Here is a 21,372-nt window from a genome sequence, read left to right on the forward strand (position 1 = left end):
GCAGAGGCACAGGGGAGAGAGGAAATGGAGAGCGAAGGGGAAGAATCTGAGGGCAGCGTAGGGGAGTATGAAAGTGGCCCGAGAGATTCCATGAGCTTCTCCAGCGAATCAGAAGATTCCCAAAGGGGGCCGCCGATGGCCAGGGCAAGGGGGGTCCCAGGGGACACACACCAGAAGCAAGGGGCCAGCGGGGACTCCCAAAGCAGCAGCGGGAGATCAGGACCAGCTCCTCCACCAGAGCGTAGTGGGGGGGAAGAGTCCCATGTATCAGGGCCAGCTTCTCCTCCAGCAGGGAGAGGAGATGAATCAGGGCTGGCCACGCCTCCATCGCAGGGTGAGGGAACAGAGGGGAAGTCAGGTCCAGCTAGCCTCCCCGAAGGGGGAAGCAGGGACAGGAGCAGTGTAAAGGTCAGAAGGAAGGTTGCCAGCTGGGCGCGCGCGCCAAGTTCGAATCTACAGGCGCGCGGCACAGCAGGAAACCCGGATTGGGAACCAGGTCCTAAAGCCCTCCGGAGGGAGGGGGAAGACTCAGGGGACTCAGCGTCAGAAGAGTCTAGAAAGGGCAAGACCCCAGCGGACAGGCGGACCCAGAGGAGGAAAGAGCAAAGGAAGAGGTGGAGCAAGGCTAGAGTCTTAAACTGGTGTCTGGGGGGAGGAGATTCAGACGGAGCTTCAGCGGTCTAGAGTTTAAGACGTAGAGCTGCGCGCCGCGGCTTTGAAATCGAAACTGCACTTCAATAAAGACTTTTATATATAACAACGGACTGGCGTTGGTCCTTTGTGAGCTGGGACCTCGGGCAGCTCTGACACCACCCATGGACTTTTTATGCACTGTGCAAATGTTAACACCAAATGTTTGAGTGTTTAGCAAGGCCAGAGGCAAGATACAGTAGTATCTCACGTTACGGATGGGATCCGTTCCCAGAGGCCCGTCCATAACGTGAAATGCCCACAACTCGAAGCGCTGCGTCTGCGCAGGCATGTGGCGTGATTTAGACAAGACAGAAGTACTGTTTTTGGGGGACAGGAGGCGGGCAAGTGTGGAGGATTCCCTGGTCCTGAATGGGGTAACTGTGCCCCTGAATGACCAGGTGTGCAGCCTGGGAATCATTTTGGACTCACAACTGTCCATGGAGGCACAGGTCAAATCTATGTCCAGGGCAGCTGTTTACCAGCTCCATCTGGTACGTAGGCTGAGGCCCTTTCTGCCTGTGGACTGCCACGCCAGAGTGGTGCATGCTCTGATTATCTCCCGCTTGGACTACTGCAATGCGCTCTACGTGGGGCTATCTTTGAAGGTGACCCGGAGACTACAACTAATCCAGAATGCGGCAGCTAGACTGGGGACTGGGAGCAGCCACCGAGACCATATAACACCGGTCTTGAAAGACCTACATTGGCTCCCAGTACGTTTCCGAGCACATTTCAAAGTGTTGGTGCTGACCTTTAAAGCCCTCAGCGGCCTCGGTCCAGTATATCTGAAGGAGCATCTCCACCCCCATCGTTCTACCCGGACACTGAGGTCCAGCACCGAGGGCCTTCTGGTGGTTCCCTCACTGCGAGAAGCCAAGTTACAGGGAACCAGGCAGAGGGCCTTCTCGGTAGTGGCGCCCTCCCTGTGGAACGCCCTCCCACCAGATGTCAAAGAGAACAACAACTACCAGACTTTTAGAAGACATCTGAAGGCAGCCCTGTTCAGGGAAGCTTTTAATGTTTGATGTATTACAGTATTTTAATATTTTTTTGGAAGCCGCCCAGAGTGGCTGGGGAAACCCAGCCAGATGGACAGGGTATAAATAATAAATTATTATTATTATTATTATTATTATTATTAGTGAGTGGCGAAACCTGGAAGTAACCCGTTTCGGTACTTCCGGGTTGCCGCAGGACGTAACGCGAAAAGACGCAACATGAAGCGGATGCAACATGAGGTATGAGTGTAGATATGGTCAGTGGGCATAGTAGACAAGCATAATACAATTTCTCTGTAGCCTATAGCTTCTACAGAGAAACGCTTTGGGGACTGGTCTCCTGTTCCACTATTGCACAGCTGCTCTAATCTCCTGGAAGTGTTTCCCTCCTATTGGTCATATTGGCAGGAAATTCAGAAGTGGTGGAGAGTCTTGACAAATTTCATTTGATTCCCTTGATACGGCTCCTCTAAATCCAGTGACACTTTGATTACATGTTTTTAATGAAGAGGGCTACATTATGATACTAGTTGCGTGGATGTAGAATTTTTTGATGCCAGAGTGACACTCGAGTGTCTGACACCTATTAATTTCATTGGAAGATAAGTGCCTAAGAGCCTTTGAAAAATGTACTTCTTGGTATCTGAGCTCTCATCAGCCTAGACGTCACTCACTTTTGAAGGCAGGGAATTATGAAAAATAGCTTGAGTCAAGTCAAAATCTACCATGAGCTATCCAGCTTATTGAACTAGGTAAGAGTACATAGAATCAGCTTCTTCTGGATATGGATTCAACCCCAGCTGAAGCAAGTTGCCCATCTGGATGACTTAACATCTCATCATATGGTGATTATTTGGATTCAAATGTCTTAACAACTTAACAATTATTATTTGTAGTTCCCACTTGGTGGGTTCAGGTTTGCCTTGCTGAAGATCTAGATTGTTGACAACATGAGTACCAGGCATTGAACACGTTAACACGGTTCCTCTTAGTTCCATCTTACTAAGCATCAACTGCAAAAAGAAATAAAATCCATCTCGTTAAGAAAATCTGTTGTCTGAAATTCACCTGCAGATGAGTTGGAGTGAAAATAATAGAATAAGAAAACAAAGTTATCAGAAGACACCATAGCCTTTAGAATGCATGACAAGCGTATGAAGGATGGCTTGGAGGAGTCAAGCAAGTCTCACTCAGCATGGTGGGACATTAAAACAAAAATGACTCTGAATCTGGTCATGGTTCTGTAGCATACAGCGAATTCATTTAAATATTATGCATTTTTTGTTTTTATGCTGTAAGCCACCCTGTGATCTTCAGATGAAAAGTGGCATATACATTTAAATGATGATGATGATGGTGATGATGATGATGATAGGACAGTGTTTATTTGCCTGCTTAGCAGAGGCATAGCTGTCAACCGTCCCTTATTTGGCAGGAAAGTCCCTTATCCCAGCGCTGTGTCCCGCTGCTGTCCCTTATTGATGATGTCCCTTAAATTTCCCGGGTTTCAAAGGAAGCAGCTCCTCTCCCTCCCTCCCTGCCGGCCAAGGAGGAGGGAGGCTCCAACTGTGTTGCTTGGCTGCGTTGCTCACCCAATAAGGAGTCTAAGAACAACTGGGGGGTGGAGCTTTCATGCCCTGTGCCAATCAAATCGGCCGCGTTGCCTGGGGACTTGCCTTTGCTCAACGCTTCCCAGCGGAGAGGTGACGGTGGTTTACCTTGCTGCATCCCCTTTGCCAGGTTGCTGCGCTGTGGGAACCACCGCTTGAGGCTTTGTTTGGTTGCTGGCTGGGCTTTCTGCCTTTGGCTCGGAGGGGCTCAGAAGCTGAACATACCTGTGCTCTGAAAATCCCTTATTTTGGCTGCTGATCCCTTATTTTCGAGGCTGCTGATCCCTTATTTTCAAATCTGTAAGTTGACAGCTATGAGCAGAGGCATCACATTTAAGACCAAACACTCCAAGGTTCAACACTAGCCACTTGGCAGCACTGAAAAAAAAGTACAATAATTCTTCTTTACGACCAAAGATAGTTCAAGATGCGACAACTCCATCCCAACACCAAGTTAGTTAGTTGTCCTTGATCCAATTGATTCGAACTTGCTTAAGCACACCTAATTTTGTACTAGATTGTGTCCAGTGTGTGTGTACAAGGTCAATAATTGTGGGGTGGAGGAGGGGGGGGGACACCTTTTAATTGTAATAGCAGTTTCAGTAATGCAAAGAGTCTCTGCTGCCCCAGGCTCAACTGCACGATCGGCTGCTATTCCTATTTCAAACGTTGACAAGTCAAATTCAAATTACTTTCAGTCAGTCCACCACCTAGGCATGCTTCCTCAAATATCCTCACCTTGGGTTGCTATCTTGTTTTCTGGCAGGACTTTTGGGCAGAAGTTCAGCAATACACACCTCCCATGTTACCAGGCCTCTGCCTACTTATTTTTTTAAGGGACGCTGTGGAGAAACGATGGCCAACTGGCCATGGCTACTAGAAGGGGCAGAGTTGTTTTACCTAAAAACAGCCCCGTTTCGCCCTGAACCCCTGCTTCACCTGATTGAATCACCTTTAGAATGGTACCTCGCAAGACGAATGCCTCGCAAGACGAAAAACGCGCAAGACGAAAGACTTTTCCATTTTTTGAGTCGTTCCGCAAGACGAATTTCCCTATGGGCTTGCTTCACAAGACGAAACGTCTTGCGAGTTCTTGCGAGTTTGTTTCATTTTTCTTAAAGCCGCTAAGCCGCTAATAGCCGTGCTTCGCAAGACGAAAAAACCGCAAGACAAAGAGACTCGCGGAATGGATTAATTTCGTCTTGCAAGGCACCACTGTACTTAGATCAAAGATGGCAACACCTTCGCCACGCTGTTTATGCTTCGGGGTGGCCAGTCGTCTGCAATATGAAGAAGTGGGGAGATAGAGAAAGGGAAAGATGATGAGCTTCATTCTCCCTCGTGTATCATCAGTGAAATTGTCAGCCAGGCTCTGATTGCAAAGTATTTGCTGCTGGTGATGGGAGTGGATTGGGGGGAGACCACAAGTGGCAGAGAGAGGTTCCCTCCTCCCAGCTTGCCTTCCTCGTTCTTGCAATGTTGGCAAGGGGTCAGGATCAGTTTCTGACTCGTAAGCGGAGCAAATTTGAGGCAGAATAAATATGAGCACCACCACCACCAATGTCATGATTACAGAGTCAGTTTTCCCCTGCCGATTACAGCACTTTCACTTGTCCTAATTATGTCAATCTTTCGCCTTAAGCTTTTCGGTGTCTTAATCAGCCGACTTCCATGCTTATGGCTGCTGGTGAAATAGACGTTCTCCTTACTGATCTGTCTCAGTCAATGTAATCTGCCGCCTTTCCGTACACCCAGTGGATATTCTTGAGACTAGTCTCTCCCTATACTGGCTTGTGCAAGATATAAAACAAACAAAAGGGATTCATAACCCACAGGCAAGACATTTATGACAGCCACCTTAGCAGTGGTGCCCACCCTGTGGAATGCCCTCCCTTCAAATGTTAAGGAGATAACATTTAGGAGACATCTGGAGGCAGCCCTGTATAGGGAAGCTTTTTAAGGTTTAATATTTTGCTATGTGTTTATATATGCTGGAAGCTGCCCAGAGTGGATGGGGCAACCCAATCAGATGGGCGGGGTACAAATTATTATTATTATTATTATTATTATTATTATTATTATTATTATTAATATTTTAACCAACAAGTTGGGTTCAAACCGAAAGTCATATGCAAGTTACCAACTATGTTTTAGTATGTTTGATTCTCAAATTTTTAAATTAAATTATTACAAATTATTACAAAAACAAGTTGAGGTCATTCAGAATGGTGTGAAGTACAGTGGTACCTCTGGTTAAGAACTTAATTCGTTCTGGAGGTCTGTTCTTAACCTGAAACTGTTCTTAACCTGAAGCACCACTTTAGCTAATGGGGCCTCCTGCTGCTGCCAGAGCACAATTTCTGTTCTCATCCTGAAGCAAAGTTCTTAACCCGAGGTACAATTTCTGGGGTAGCGGAGTCTGTAACCTGAAGCGTATGTAACCTGAAGCGTCTGTAACCCGAGGTACCACTGTATAAGCAACAGGAGGAGGGAAGGAAAATACAGGAAATAATCTAAGCCCTTGAGATGCAAGATGCCAATCTTGGGGGAATAGAAGCAGGATTTTTGTAACTCGCTCTACGTGGGGCTGCCCTTGAGACTGACCCAGAAACTCCAGCGGGTGCTGGAGACCTCCTTACGGGGTCTTCGCTGCGAGATCACATTCATCCGGTGCTATACCAGCTGCACTGGCTCCCGGTGGAGTACAGGATCAGGTTTAAGGTGCTGGTTTTAACCTTTAAAGCCCTATACGGCCTAGGACCCTCGTACCTACAGGACCGCCTCTCCTGGTATGTCCCACAGAGGAACTTACGGTCTGCAAATAAAAACATCCTGAAGGTCCCAGGCCACAGGGAGGTTAGGCTGGCCTCAACTAGAGCCAGGGCTTTCTTGGCTGCGGCTCCAATCTGGTGGAACGCTCTGCCACAAGAGACCAGGGCCCTGCGGGACTTGACATCTTTCTGCAGGGCCTGCAAGACAGAGCTGTTCCACCAAGCCTTTGGCCAGGGCACAGCCTGACTCCCTCCTTTGGCAATCTTCACAGAACTCTAGCCCAATTGTTGCCATCAATTTGATTTGAATTAATTTTATAATGAAATGATTTTAGAATGTTGGGTTATTTAGATTGTTGTTAGCCGCCCTGAGCCCAGCTTCGGCTGGGGAGGGCAGGGTATAAATAAAATTTATTATTTATTATTATTATTATTTAGTGGCCCATTGTCTTTTGAATATTAAGAGAGAGGGAAGACGAGAAACATTTGAACTTGGCAGGCTAAGAGATGCGATTTTATTGCAAGATATGGGACCCTTTGCACAAAGACCTCCACGCAAAGTATTAGCGACCATTTTGGAGGGTTCTTTTTACCATATATCTGAAAATAATTTAATGTACCAGGTTAGAGAGTCATAAATAGTAAATACGTAATTAATAGACTTGAATAAATTAAGCCCAACATATGCATCATAATTTGTGTGGTACACATATCTCAATTTCTTCCATTAATGATAATGACATATTCTGGGCCATATTTTCTGGGGGCCGTATTTTCTCAAAACACTGATGTTTTCAAAAATTGAAGACTGGTGGTTTTTTACAGCCTGATCCTATGTATATCTACTTGCTCTGTCTAAGGATTTGTCTTTCAGTCAGCTCCAGCATGTAGAATCGCATGCAGAATCTGTTTCCCTCCCAAGGTTTCCATGTCTTTAATATCTATGCAACAAGCAGAAACTGACTAGGTGAACTTTTCCCCATGTGCAAATGGAGTGATGGAGAAAGCTTCGGAAACCGAATTTCTGCTTGTTGCACAGCTGTTAAAGATATAGGAGCCTTGGCCGGACCTATTACAATGTAAGTAATCCTTTGCTTTAGCAGCTGCCAGATATTGCCAACTCCTTTGGTGCTGGAAGATGCAGGAAAGCCCAAAGGAGTTTTGTTGCTGGTCAAGAAGGTTAGAAACCAATTTTGCATTAAAATTTTGCATCTTCCCTCAAACATTAGTGTTCCGTGTTGAGTGCAGGAGCTGGAGGCAGTGTGTTACAATTCCACACTGCTGTTTCAAAGGAGAATAGGGTTTGTGGACTTTTAATGGTTGTTTAGAAGAGGGAATGTTAAAAGGTATAGCTTTTTGAATCCCTGCATGACGAATAAAAAGGTAAGGGGACCCCTGACCATTAGGTCCAGTCGTGGCCGACTCTGGGGTTGCGGTGCTCATCTCACTCTATAGGCCAAGGGAGCCGGTGTTTGTCCGCAGACAGCTTCCGGGTCGTGTGGCCAGCATGACAAAGCCGCTTCTGGCGAACCAGAGCAGCGCACGGAAACGCCATTTACCTTCCTGCCGGAGCGGTACCTATTTAGCTACTTGCACTTTTGACGTGCTTTCGAACTTCTAGGTTGGCAGGAGCAGGGACCGAGCAACGGGAGCTCACCCCATGACGGGGATTCGAACCGCCGACCTTCTGATCGGCAAGTCCTCGGCTCTGTGGTTTAACCCACAGCGCCACCCGTGTCCCTTTTGCATGACAAATGTATCCTGTTAAAATCTCCTCTTTTGCACAGCTGCTGCAGGAACTCTTTCCTCCTTTAGACCACCCCATAGATAGGATCTTAGGTACAATAGGAGTCTGCATTGTAACTGTAGGCGACGCACCTTGATAGGAATCAAGAGCAGGACAACAAAATAGGAGGCGAGAGATCCTGGCTTCAAGGAGGCAAATGACAATGTGCTGAAGTGGCATGTTTCGCTCTGACCTTGTTTTTGCAGTGTGCTAGCTATTTGGTCCAAGTATGCTGAGACTACCTCCCTTTTTATGCTCCTGTGTCTCTTCTGGTTCATGTCAACCGTGAAATCCTCCATATTTTGTCTCGTAATGAGCGATGGCTTCTTTCTTTCCTGCTCTGTGGGCTTTCTGAGTTGCACCTCGTTTGCAGCCCGCTCCTGCTTCTTTCCCCAGTGATATGTGGGCTGCTCTTAGTGGCGTTATTTTTGTAAGCTGCGGTTAATATGCTCTCCTCAATGCGCTACTGACTTTGCGGTGGTTTGCAATATCTGGACAAGGATAGATGCGGGGCTTTTAAAGACATCTTTGTAAGGGGCTACGTGCAAAGTTACAAACAGGTCTTGAATAAGTGAATACAGTGGTACCTTGGTTTACAACCATAATCCGTTCCGGAGGTCCATTTGTAAACCAAAACAGGTTGTAACCCAAGGCGCGCTTTCGCCAATGGGGCCTCCCAAAAATATTTGTTCGTAATAATAATAATAAAAGGTTGTAATCCAAAAAATAGGTTGCAAAACGGGACACGCACTTCCGGGTTTGACATGTTTGTAATCCAAAACTGTTAAGTTGTGGGTGAACATATCAGACGACACAGTGATTCTTCAAACAGCTCTTGTTTATTCAGAGGCCAGAACAGAACTGACTGAAGGGTTCAGTCAGCCTGCTTATATAGAGCTCCAGTATGTTACTGTAGCAACTTTCTAAAACTATCCAATCACTGAACGTCACTTTTGATCCTTCATTTGCATACAAACTATCCAATCACTGAACGTCACTTTCGATCCTTCATTTGCATAACTATCTACAGTATCCCCCTGCTGGCCCACGGTGAGAACTTCAGTACATAACACCAACGTATGCAAACCAAGGTACCACTGTATTGTTGTACGGAACAGAAGGTGAGGACAATCAGTCGATAGTTTGTTTGCTTTTAAAATTGATTTTTTTTAAAAAAAAACCTCCCAAAAAAATGAAAGAAAAGAGGTCCACAATGGGAGGAGCTGTGAACCGTAGAGATTGCTCCTGTTATTACAGGGCAACACAGTAACCTTGTTACCTCTTTGGTTTAGCTTTGTTTATTATCAACCTCCTCCTTCAACAGATGGCAAGAACTATTTGAGACTGCAAAGCAGTGCGAGGAGAGAAAAGCAACACGCCCGTCTCATCAGCCCCAGGGTCTTCTTGCCCAGGAGTGCCGTGTGCATGATGTTCCGATACCAGGTATCCGGCCTCGGAGCGATGCTTCAGGTGCGTCGGGAAGCCATGCATGAGATCAAGCCACTGTGGATCATCCGGGAAGACCAAGGGGACGAATGGCGAGAAGGTCGGATCCTTCTGCCCAGCTACGATATGGCATATCAGGTGAGCTTGGAGATTTTGGTTCAAGATTCAAGTGGGTATTTCTGCTGTGCTCTCATTTCATGCACTTCAACAGAACCCATTTCATTCATCATTAGAGAACATTGTTGAGCAGGGCCTTTTCTTCTTCATTGTGTTTTTTCCATGTTGCTATAGTAACTAAATGACACTGTATTTGTTATTCAGAATTTGCCTATTTTATACATAGATTTAGGTCTTTGTTCATACGGTTGCCTTTTATGTTCCTAAAATCTCTCATCTGCAAATATTTTTCCCCCACCCATTTTCTCTTAGATGATTATCAGGTACTCCTGTCAGGGAACTGGAAAACTCATGAGGGAAAGCACAAATGCACGTTGCAGATAGGAAAAGGGCTGTGTAAGAGCTTGTCTACGCTGTTTTGAGGGCTGTTGTTTTGGAGGAAGGATGGAAGCAATTAGCACTTCCTCGATTTGGGGCGTAGGGTTATGCGAAATGAGCTTCTATTGCTCAGACGCCTTATATGACAGCAGAAGCCGAGTACAAATAGATAATTTAGGAAAGAAAACTAAAACATTGTCTCTGCTTCTTATATTCAAAATCCAACACGGAAATTGAGTTCCAGAGCTGATTTGAACATTTCTTAAGAAAATCTGCTTAGGGTGATTGAAATATTTGTGGCCCTTTCTATGTGACAAATTTAAATCTGTTTCATATACCGCATTTTTCGCTCTATAAGACTCACTGGACCATAAGACACACCCAGTTTTTGGAGAAGGAAAACAAGAAAAAATAATATGCTGAATCTCAGAAGCCAGAACAGCAAGAGGTATCGCTGCGCTGTGAAAGCAGCAATCCCTCTGGCTTCTGGGATAGCTGTGCAACCTGTATTCACTCCATAAAACGCACACACATTTCCCCTTACTTTTTGGGAGGGAAAAAGTGAGTCTTATAGAGCAAAAAATACGGTACTACTTAAGCAATCATGGTTCTCCCTTCCAGAGATTCCTAGAATTTATGGTTTATGAGGATGCTTTGAATCATCTGCTAGAGATCTCTAGCACCACCTTCAGAGAACTACAATTTCCAGGGTTTCCTGGGAACAGAATAGTTATAAACAGTTTAAGTCTGAACAGTGGATCTGAGCTGAGGAAACATCAGACGTATCTGGATCATGCATGGGTCAGACCTACTGTGTCCTGCATGGTTGTCTGCCTGTACCACACTGCTTCACACATGTTATCCTCACCCCTTTCTCTTACTGCCTCCCATTTACCCAGATTGTCTTTCTGTTCCTCGCACTGCTACTTTGCCAGAAAATCCCGTAAAAACGCCAATTATCAGCTTGAGAATAAAGCATGGAAATTAAACCTGACAAGCGCATTTGCATACATTGCAGTGAGTTGCATAATTTAGCCGGGGCATGGAATTAATTTTGTTTCACTCTACCCCCACCCTACCCCCGCTTCATGCCGAGTTTGCATTTCCACATACAGTACCAGAATTTGGATTTGTGTAGCATGGAGACGCGGGTGGCACTGTGGGACACGGGTGGCGCTGTGGGTTAAACCACAGAGCCTAGGACTTGCCGATCAGAAGGTTGGCGGTTCAAATCCCCGCGACGGGGTGAGCTCCCATTGCTTGGTCCCTGCTCCTGCCAACCTAGCAGTTTGAAAGCACGTCAAAGTGCAAGTAGATAAATAGGTACTGCTCCAGCGGGAAGGTAAACGGCGTTTCCGTGCGCTGCTCTGGTTCGCCAGAAGCGGCTTAGTCATGCTGGCCACATGACCCGGAAGCTGTATGCTGGCTCCCTCAGCCAATAAAGCGAGATGAGCGCCACAACCCCAGAGTCGGTCACGACTGGACCTAATGGTCAGGGTTCCCTTTACCTTTACCTAGCATGGAGTTCAAACAGCTCTGCTTTTTTAGTAGCCAGTGAGAATTGCTAAGAGATGGCCCTGGGCCCAGGCAAGACATTCTGGGTCTGATTAGGCAACTGTCTGTCCTTGAAGCTCCTGCTTGTTTGCCAAAGGTCCCTCCATGAAGTCCGTAAGTGGGGAATGTGCAGGACCAGGTGGTCCTCAGCGTATTATTCTGGATCTTGGGGAAATGAAAGCTACAGCTGAGTAACAAAGCAGGCCATGCCAGGCATCCCAGTGGGAACAAGCTGCCCTTATTGCTTATGTAGTCAATGCGTCCTGCCGCTGCCCAAAACGAAACAGGACTAATGTTATTGCACTCCCAAGTGACTTGGTTGGGAGAGGTACCGAGACAGAAGAGGAAAGGCAAGGCAAGATGGAACCCAAAGGCAAAAATAAATCAGAATAATCTGGTGTCTTTTTCTTGTTGTTTAGTCATTTAGTCATGTCCGACTCTTCGTGACACCATGGACCAGAGCACACCAGGCACTCCTGTCTTCCACTGCCTCCCACAATTTAGTCAAACTCATGCTGGTAGCTTCGAGAACACTGTCCAACCATCTCGTCCTCTGTCGTCCCCTTCTCCTTGTGCCTTCCATCTTTCCCAACATCAGGGTCTTTTCCAGGGAGTCTTCTCTTCTCATGAGGTGGCCAAAGTACTGGAGCCTCAGCTTCACAATCTGTCCTTCCAGTGAGCACTCAGGGCTGATTTCCTTCAGAATGGATCGGTTTGATCTTCTTGCAGTCCATGGGACTCTCAAGAGTCTCCTCCAGCACCATAATTCAAAAGCATCAATTCTTCGGTGATCAGCCTTCTTTATGGTCCAGCTCTCACTTCCATACATCACTACTGGGAAAACCACAGGTTTTACTATACGGACCTTTGTTGGCAAGGTGATGTCTCTACTTTTTAAGATGCTGTCTAGGTTTGTCATTGCTTTTCTCCCAAGAAGCAGACGTCTTTTAATTTCGTGACTGCGTCATCTTACCAAGCTTATATTCAAGGTTCCCGTGCATTTGGCCAGCTCTTTGGTGCAAAATCAACAAGTGGGGCTGCTTGTGTATCGGAGGAAAGATGCAACGTGGAATTTTCAGTCATTATACATTATGTCCTCTATAAGTGTTGTGAGGGTAAGAAAGGGAAAGAGATGGTGACTAAGCATGTTGTAGACACCTAGTAACTTGTTGAGTGTGCTTCTCAGACACTTGCAGGTCAAATCCAGAAGTAACTGGGAGTGCATCCTAAGACAGCTGGGCAACTAAACTGCTTTCCCCTTCTCAACTGCGGCTGTTTTGGGAGTGAAGGCAGAATAAGTTGTGGGTTTTTTGCAGAAAATATTGTATAAAGTGGTGCAACTTCCATTGCCACTTGGAAGCTGGCTAAATAAAGCCAAAAACTTCGCAAAGGGGATTCAATATATTTTACCTTATATCCTTTAAAAAAAAAAAAAAGGATTCAACAGTTGTTTGGACTGGAAGCATAACAATCACTGTTCTGTTTGTATTCACTCCTAGATTGTGTTCGAGGGAATTATAAGCAAAGGACATTCGGGTGAGATTGCCATCGATGATGTCCGGATAGGCACTGATACCTCCTTGGAGAACTGTATGGGTAAGTCAACATGCCAGACATCTATAGAGGTTTGATAGGAGGAAGCAAAAAAACTCATTTCTGTGCAGGAGGCTAGGCAAGTTGAAAAGGCAACCATCTGTACTGAGGCTCTTGCAATGGCATTTCTTGTTGCGCATAACCAGCATGGCTAGCGCCAAGTGATGGGCATGCAACCATCAAGCCTGCGGGTCATGGCACTTCTGTTATTGGGGTATATTCTTGTGGGTGTTCTGTGTCATGGGTCCACTTCATACAAAGCAAAACAGCTGTTGTGTGGAGGCTATTTTGGTGACTGCTGCACATGCCAAACCATTTGTATATGTACAGATTGACCACGGATGCGCACTGTTCTCTGTTATGGCAAATGCCGGCTGGAGTGTTTGGTGGAAGTATGGAGAGACCTGCACAGCACACTTCTCGCTTCAAATAACAGCCACAATGCTGATGCAAATGCTTGCTTTCTTGGGGTGCCAATTTTTTAAAAAAATAGTTTTTACTGAGTTGCAAAATTTCTTTTAACAAAGAAATTCCAAGTGGTGTTCCTGTGGGCAGCCGGTTCATGCAAAGAAGCAGTTAACTATTCCTGTTCCTCTCCCCAGTAAATACTGGGGAGTAAATACCAGTAAATACCATTGCAGGCCACGATAGCGATAATCCACAATTCACTCTCTCAACCAAAACTGGCAATCCTGGCTTCCGGAGTGCAAAAACAGGAGTCTGGGTTCCGACCAACATTGCCACTACCTGTGCATATTGGGGGTAGAAACCACTGTTGGTGAGGAGATTTCATGGCTGAGCATTCCACATGAGGCTAGTGGCGGTGAAAGTTGCACATATAAGCCTTGTCTATATGTAAGGAAAGGGACGCGGGTGGCGCTGTGGGGTAAACCACAGAGCCTAGGACTTGCCGATCAGAAGGTTGGCGGTTCGAATCCCCGCGACAGGGTGAGCTCCCGTTGCTCGGTCCCTGCTCCTGCCAACCTAGCAGTTTGAAAGCACATCAAAGTGCAAGTAGATAAATAGGTACCACACCAGTGGGAAGGTAAACGGCGTTTCCGTGCGCTGCTCTGGTTCGCCAGAAGCGGCTTAGTCATGCTGGCCACATGACCCGGAAGCTGTACACTGGCTCCCTCGGCCAGTAAAGCGAGATGAGCGCCGCAACCCCAGAGTCGGCCACGACTGGACCTCGTGGTCAGGGGTCCCTTTACTTTATATGTAGGGGGGCTTTTGACTTCTCTTCTTATTTACATATGGTGTTCAGTCTCATGCAGTCCCCACCCCCCTGGCGGTCTGATGCAGCCCATAAACAGAAAACCAGAAGTCTAACCAGGGTGGGCAGAGGTAGCAGTGGCACACCTTATCTACCCCCCCCCAATATCTCTTTGGTCCTGGGTTCAAATGCAGAAGCCCACTTTGCCTGCAAGATACATATCACTGGCTTCCATTGCATCAGTAAGTAGAAGACAGCAGTGGGATAGAATAAATGGGAATAGCTTTTCCCATAGCAAATAGCAACTGAATAGTTAATATGTGGGAAGCACTGTAGTGCATCAGCGGCAAATAGACCACAAAGCAGCCTTCCTTGTTGGCAGTTGCTTTTTGAAGTTGCTAAGCAGACAGAGCCCCTGGCCTGCATTGTGGTAAGTTTCAGGAATTTGCTTAGCTTGTCCGTTGCTTCCCGAAGGAAGTCAGGGAGAAGGAGTGCCCAGGGAGTAGATATTGATGGTTTTGCTATCAACTCATTGAGAGAACACCGTGAGTCTCTGTGATGGCAGGCGATGGCCAGAGGAATAGGTAGGGGGACACCAAGGAAAAACATACGAAAGGAAAAGCACTTGAGAGAGGAAAACAGCTGTCAGTTAGCATTACATGCTCAGAAAGGCTGATCAAATCACTGTGAGCCTTTTATTAATAGGAATAATCAGTGAGGACGTCTTTGAGCATAATTAATAATAGCAAAACAGTTTCCTGCACTGGACTGGAATTTATCAGTCTCCGAGTTGGGACAGCAGCCAGACTGGAAACTTTTATTGCAAGCATCAAGCAGTGTTTTTATTTGAAATTGAATACCTCACAAATGAATTAAAATGTTGTCGCGAGAACGTTCCTTCTCCTTTGCCGTCAGCCTGCCTTGTTCTTCTCCAGTTCCTTGTGTATATGGAGATGATCAGTGGCCGTAGCTTTTTATTTAAATATTGCTTTTGTGTTCCTTCACTTCCCGCAAGCAGCTTAGGGTGATATGCTTGTGATTGTGCCAATTACCGTCTTTTTCGCCCTATAAGATGCAACAGACCATAAGACGCACCTAGTTTTTGGAGAAGGAAAACAAGAAAAAAAATATTCTGAATCCCAGAAGCCAGAACAGCAAGAGGGATTGCTGCGCAGCGAAAGCAGCAATCCCTCTTGCTGTTCTGGCTTCTGGGATAGCTGTGCAACTTGCATTCGCTCCATAGGATGCACACACATTTCCCCTTACTTTTTAGGAGGGATAAAGTGAGTCTTATAGAGCAAAAAATACGGTATATCCTCGCAACAGCCCTGTGGTGAAGGCTAGACTGAGCAATGGGGACCAGCTCAAGGTCCACTAGGGAAGGTCATCAATGAGGGAGGATTTTGACCTGGGTATCTCTGGCGAGGGACCATAGGTGGCGCTGTGGGTAAAAGCCTCAGTGCCTAGGACTTGCCGATCGAAAGGTCGGCGGTTCGAATCCCTGCGGCGGGGTGTGCTCCCGCTGCTCGGTCCCAGCGCCTGCCAACCTAGCAGTTCGAAAGCACCTCCGGGTGCAAGTAGATAAATAGGGACTGCTTACCAGCGGGAAGGTAAACGGCGTTTCCGTGTGCGGCTCCGGCTCTGGCTCTGGCTCTGGCCAGAGCAGCGATGTCACGCTGGCCACGTGACCCGGAAGTGTCTCCGGACAGCGCTGGCCCCTGGCCTCTTAAGTGAGATGGGCGCACAACCCCAGAGTCTGTCAAGACTGGCCCGTACGGGCAGGGGTACCTTTACCTTTACCTTTACCTATCTCTGAGCAAATTCTGGTGCTCTGTTCACTGCAACACACCAGCCTCAGTTAACCAATTCAACCACCACGATACCCATTACTATGGATTTTAACATTGCAGCAGCAGGCCTTTTCCTGCTGCTTCCAGGAGTCCATGGAAGGAGGTTGGCTCCTCTTTTAAGTCTAGGAGATTTGTCGTTGCTATACTTTGTACCTGTCTAATTACCATAAGCGGTGGCATTCTTCCCACTGACCTCAGAGGAATTGCTTCACACCCAAGATCTGCAGAGGGTTAGCAAGTCAATGAGCCAGACTGAAAGGCAGTGCAGTTCCTCGGCAGTGGAAGTTATAAACTGTGCAAATGGGCCCTCCCTTCCAGCACATTTCCAAAGCGAAGCAAGATAATTCCATCACAGTAATTCAGCCTTTGCTCGTCTAGGAAAAGTGGCTGCCAGCCTAGGTTTTAGATTTTGGCTCTTTGAACTCCGCTGGCTACTGTGGATCTTTAATTTGTTAAATGCTCCATATGTTAAAATATTATGTGTCTGCATTTGACAAATAGTTTTAATCTCTCCACTGCCCCACCACAACACGATGAATAAGATCACCCCACAATTTTACAGTATTTTCAAAGGAGAAAATCTGAAATGTACAAAACAAATACCCAGTGCATATATTATTAAAAAGGTAAAAGGACCCCTGACCATTAGGTCCAGTCGTGGCCGACTCTGGGGTTGCGGCGCTCATCTCGCATACAGCTTCCAGGTCATGTGGCCAGCATGACTAAGCCGCTTCTGGCGAACCAGAGCAGCGCACGGAAACGCCGTTTACCTTCCCGCCAGAGTGGTACCTATTTATCTACTTGCACTTTGACGTGCTTTCGAACTGCTAGGTTGGCAGGAGCAGGGACCAAGCAACGGGAGCTCACTCCATCGCGGGGATTCAAACCACTGACCTTCTGATCAGCAAGTCCTAGGCTCTGTGGTTTAACCCACAGTGCCACCCGCGTCCCTGCATATATTATTAGGGGTGTCATATTTGGTTGAAAAGCAGTTACAAAAACACACACATACATTTCTAATGGACAGAGGCGCTATTATTATTCCTGAAATAACTTGGTAGCAGAGCATATGTTTCACAAGGTCCCAGGTTCAGTTCCTGGCATCTCCCGTTAGAAGGATCACATAGGGAGTGCTGGGCAAGACTCTTGCTGATGCTGCCAGTCAGAGTAGACAGTACTAGGTTAGATGAACAAATAGTCTGATCTGCTAGAGGACAGCTCCCTGTGTTGCTATGAACCAGGCTTCACCTTGGGATCTGCTTCCATAATTTCCCAAGAACTAACTATGAACGTTGTGGAGCACATGAACAATACCTTTTCTTCACCAAATAATTGCAACTAGTTGCCATATGTGATGAAAACCAAAGGTCCAAAACTCTGTTTCTTTAAGAAAACTCATCGTCTACCAGTCAAAACATAGGGTGATGATGATGGTTTATTTGTACCCCGCCCATCTGACTGGTTTGCCCCAGACATTCTGGGCAGCTTCCGGCATATATTGAGAGAACCAGTGTGATGTAGTGGTTAAGAGCAGTGGACTTGTAATCTGGTGAACCAGGTTCGCTTCCCCGCTCCTCCACATGCAGCTGCTGGTGACCTTGGGCTGGTCGCACTTCTCTGAAGTCTCTCAGCCTCACTCACCTCACAGAATGTTTGTTGTGGGGAAGGAAGGGAAAGGATATTGTTAAAAAGCTTTCCTATACAGGGCTGCCTTCAGATGTTTCCTAAATGTTACATAATTACTCATCTCCTTAACATTCCACAGGGTGGGCACCACTACCGAGAAGGCCCTCCACCTGGTTCTCAATAACAATAATTTAGGTGCTTATAGGCCAGGCATAGGCAAACTTGGCCCTCCAGATGTTTTTGAGACTACAATTCCCATCATCCCTGACCACTGGTCCTGTTAGCTAGGGATCATGGGAGTTGTAGGCCAGAAACATCGGGAGGGCCAAGTTTGCCTACGCCTGTATAGGCCCTGCATTTTACTTGAATGGGATGTTTTCCCGTTTAGTTAAACCCATCTAGCAAGAACCCAAAAGGAGTTCTTCCCCAATTTAAATCCCTCCTTCTCTGATTTCTGTGAAGGGCTGGTGCTAAGCACCCATCTCCATGGGTTCCAGTCTACATGGTGGCATTCCATACCTCCATGCCCGCTTTGGACTAGGTGGTTGACCCAGGAATCATCACTTTTCTGTCACACAACATGAAAACCGGGTTGGTTTGAGTGTGTCTCTGCTGCCCGAGACAACTCAGCTCGCTCAATTCAGCTCCACCTGACTGCACATAACATCAGTGCACTAATGTAGGGACTGTATTAGAGGAAAAATTAGTTGGGAAATTATTGCTTATTTTCTTTTGTACAGTTTCTGATATCTCTTACACCTTTATCTTGAATCATTTAATAAAATACCTTGAATTAGAATTCTGGAGTTGATTAAAGAGCTTTACGTATTCACAGTCTTGTCTGCGGCTGGCTGTTCTGTCTAATGCTACTTGGTTATTAGAAGAGTTGACTCAGTTCTGTTTCTTTGCCATGCGTCTGAATCCCCCCGTGCTCAGAGTAAGGGCATGTAACATGGGTGATTTCAGCTCTCCCCATGAGTAAATAACACAAAGATCACCTCCCAGCCTGTCTTATTTCACAAAGATGAAGCAACATACTTCTGAGGCTATTCTTTAATCTCTGGGCTTGCATTTAATCGTTGGACCATTGCTGATTTTTTTTGCTTGCTTTTACATTGGTAAGCCATTTGTGGAGGGGAAAGCAAGTATACTTGTTTTTTTAAAAAAGAAAAGGGAAAAAAAGAAAGAGCATTCGGTTTCCAGGCAAGCTTGGCCCATATACGTGCTCACTGTTGGAAATTAAACAAGAAACAAAATGCTTTAGTGCAGTTCTACACTTTATAGAGGGACGCGGGTGGCTCTGTGGGTTAAACCACAGAGCCTAGGACTTGCCGATCAGAAGGTCGGCGGTTCGAATCCCCGCCATGGGGTGAGCTCCCGTTGCTCGGTCCCTGCTCCTGCCAACCTAGCAGTTCGAAAGTACGTCAAAGTGCAAGTAGGTAAATAGGTACCGCTCCAGCGGAAAGGTAAACGGCATTTCCGTGCGCTGCTCTGGTTCACCAGAAGTGGCTTAGTCATGCTGGCCACATGACCCGGAAGCTAGTAAAGCGAGATGAGCGCCGCAACCCCAGAGTTGGCCACGACTGGACCTAATGGTCAGGGGTCCCTTTACCTTTACTTTTTAACACTTTATAGACCAAATACAGTAAACCACAGACATGTGTTCTTAGATATCTCTGTACACTTGCCTGGAAAATTAATTGTGTTAGGATTCCACCGAACACACAATGGCTATTTCATGATCTAGTCAGGTCATCCATCCCATAGAAAGAAACTGAGGTTGCACTGGTATACGAGTTGCAAATTTTGTCTGCTTTGTAAAATGCGAACCTGTCTGAGGATCAAACGAGATGCGGCGGGAAATCTGTGAAGTGCAGCTTTTTTAAAATGCAAAAGCAGCCAGAGAGGTTTCAGATTGGGGTTGCAGCAGCTGAGGAGCAATAATTTAATCCTCTCCCTCACGTTGTCTTCCTGATTTAAACTGCACCCACCTCCCTATAGCTCCTGTTTGCCCCACAGGGATGCTTGTCTCCAAAGTAGGGTTTTGAGAGCAGCTTCTTGGGGGGGGAGGGGGCGACTGAGCTCAAGTGTTTGACTGCGAAGCTGGTTCTTCTGATGAATCATTCAGGATATGAAATAATACCATAGGCAGAACTGTTCTGCGCATCTCCCCCCACTCTCAGGACTACAAAAAGGAAGCAACTGGAGTGGCACGCTACTGCTTCAAAATTGTCACCCAGAGAAGTAATCAAATTCCTTTTCAACTTGAGAAAAGGATCTAATAACTCACATTATTATTATTATTTTGTTCTTTTGACAAACCTGTCACTTGCATTCTGCAGAAGGGTGACTGTTTCAGAGCACTCCATTGAAACTGCACTGGAGCCAAGAGACTAGGTTCCCAGGCAGAATGCAGAAGGAAAATAATCACGGAATCGCAGAGCGCTGCTTTTCTGAGTGTTGCTTCTCTGGCCCGTTCCTTTCTAGCAGCTTGTTATTGCATACTGATACTACTACTACTACTACTAATAATAATAATAATTATTATTATTATTTATTTGTACCCCGCCCATCTGGCTGGGTCTCCCCAGCCACTCTGGGCGGCTTCCAACAAAGATTAAAAATACATTAAAATCTCACACATTAAAAACTTCCCTGAATAGGGCTGCCTTCAGATGTCTTCTAAGTGTCAGGTAGTTGTTTATCTCTTTGACATCTGGTGGGAGGGCATTCCACAGGGCGGGTGCCACTACCGAGAAGGCCCTATGCCTGGTTCCCTGTAGCTTTGCTTCTCGCAGTGAGGGAACCGCCAGAAGGCCCTCAGAGCTGGACCTCAGTGTCCAGGCAGAACGATGGGGGTGGAGACGCTCCTTCAGGTCTACTGGGCTTTTGAGGCCGTTTAGGGCTTTCAAAGTCAGCACCAACACTTTGAATTGTGTTCGGAAACTTACTGGGAGCCAATGTCGGTCTTTCAAGACCGGTGTTATGTGGTCTCGGCAGCCGCCCCCAGTCACTAGTCTAGCTGCCGCATTCTGGATTAGTTGTAGTTTCCGGGTCACCTTCAAAGGTAGCCCCACATAGAGCGCATGGCAGTAGTCCAAGCAGGAGATAAAATAAGAAGCACAAAAAATTATCTGTCTCTGTTTCAGTGGGCACCTGGCTTGTGCCAGGGCTTTCGGAGCCTAGCGGGGAGGCAGAAAAGGTAGCCCAAGGAGAGGTGTGGATTGGACAGCCTCCCAGCCACATGGCCAGTGGTCAGAGATGGTGGAAGTTGTAGTTCATCAACACCTGGGATACCCACAGCTTCCCCATCACTAGTTTAGGTGGAGGAAACTTAAGTCCCTTTACCCATTTGCAAAACTGCAAAGCTTTTTATTTCGCTAAGGCAAAGGCAGTAAAGTGTTGACTCTTGCCAAGAGACCTGAACAGGTCTTGACTAGGTTTCATCTTTCTGGGATGCCAGAGATGTTCGGATCATGTGGTTCCTTTTGAACAGCCTTGTAAACTGGTACTGCAGCAAATGGTTGCCAACATCTTTCTGGCCTTTCAGAGTTGTAAGCTGCCTGCAAAATTCAAGCTTTTGCTGCCATTGCTGCCCTGGGCTAAGGAACAGCTTTATCACATTAATTTCTGCTTGCAACAAAGCTTTTTAAAAGCAAAGAAGACCCAGCTGGGGAGGGGAGGAATCACCCACCATAATCCTTGTAATATAATATCAGAGGTAAATGCTTGAGGCA

At 46.5% G+C, this 21,372-nt stretch overlaps 1 protein-coding gene across 2 annotated transcripts in view; it reads left to right on the forward strand.

Annotated features, from left to right (window-relative positions):
- The window catches only part of NRP2 (neuropilin 2), a 248,896-nt gene that overhangs the window by 173,280 nt on the left and 54,244 nt on the right, over positions 1-21,372 (forward strand). For both annotated transcript variants that reach the window (XM_079977300.1, XM_079977299.1), the window contains exons 13-14: positions 9,183-9,442; positions 12,853-12,949. In XM_079977300.1, the coding sequence (XP_079833426.1) occupies positions 9,183-9,442; positions 12,853-12,949 (357 nt within the window). The remainder of the gene's footprint in view (positions 1-9,182; positions 9,443-12,852; positions 12,950-21,372) is intronic.

This window comes from Podarcis cretensis (assembly GCF_951804945.1).
Source record: "Podarcis cretensis genome assembly, chromosome: 1".
Lineage (NCBI taxonomy): Eukaryota > Metazoa > Chordata > Lepidosauria > Squamata > Lacertidae > Podarcis > Podarcis cretensis.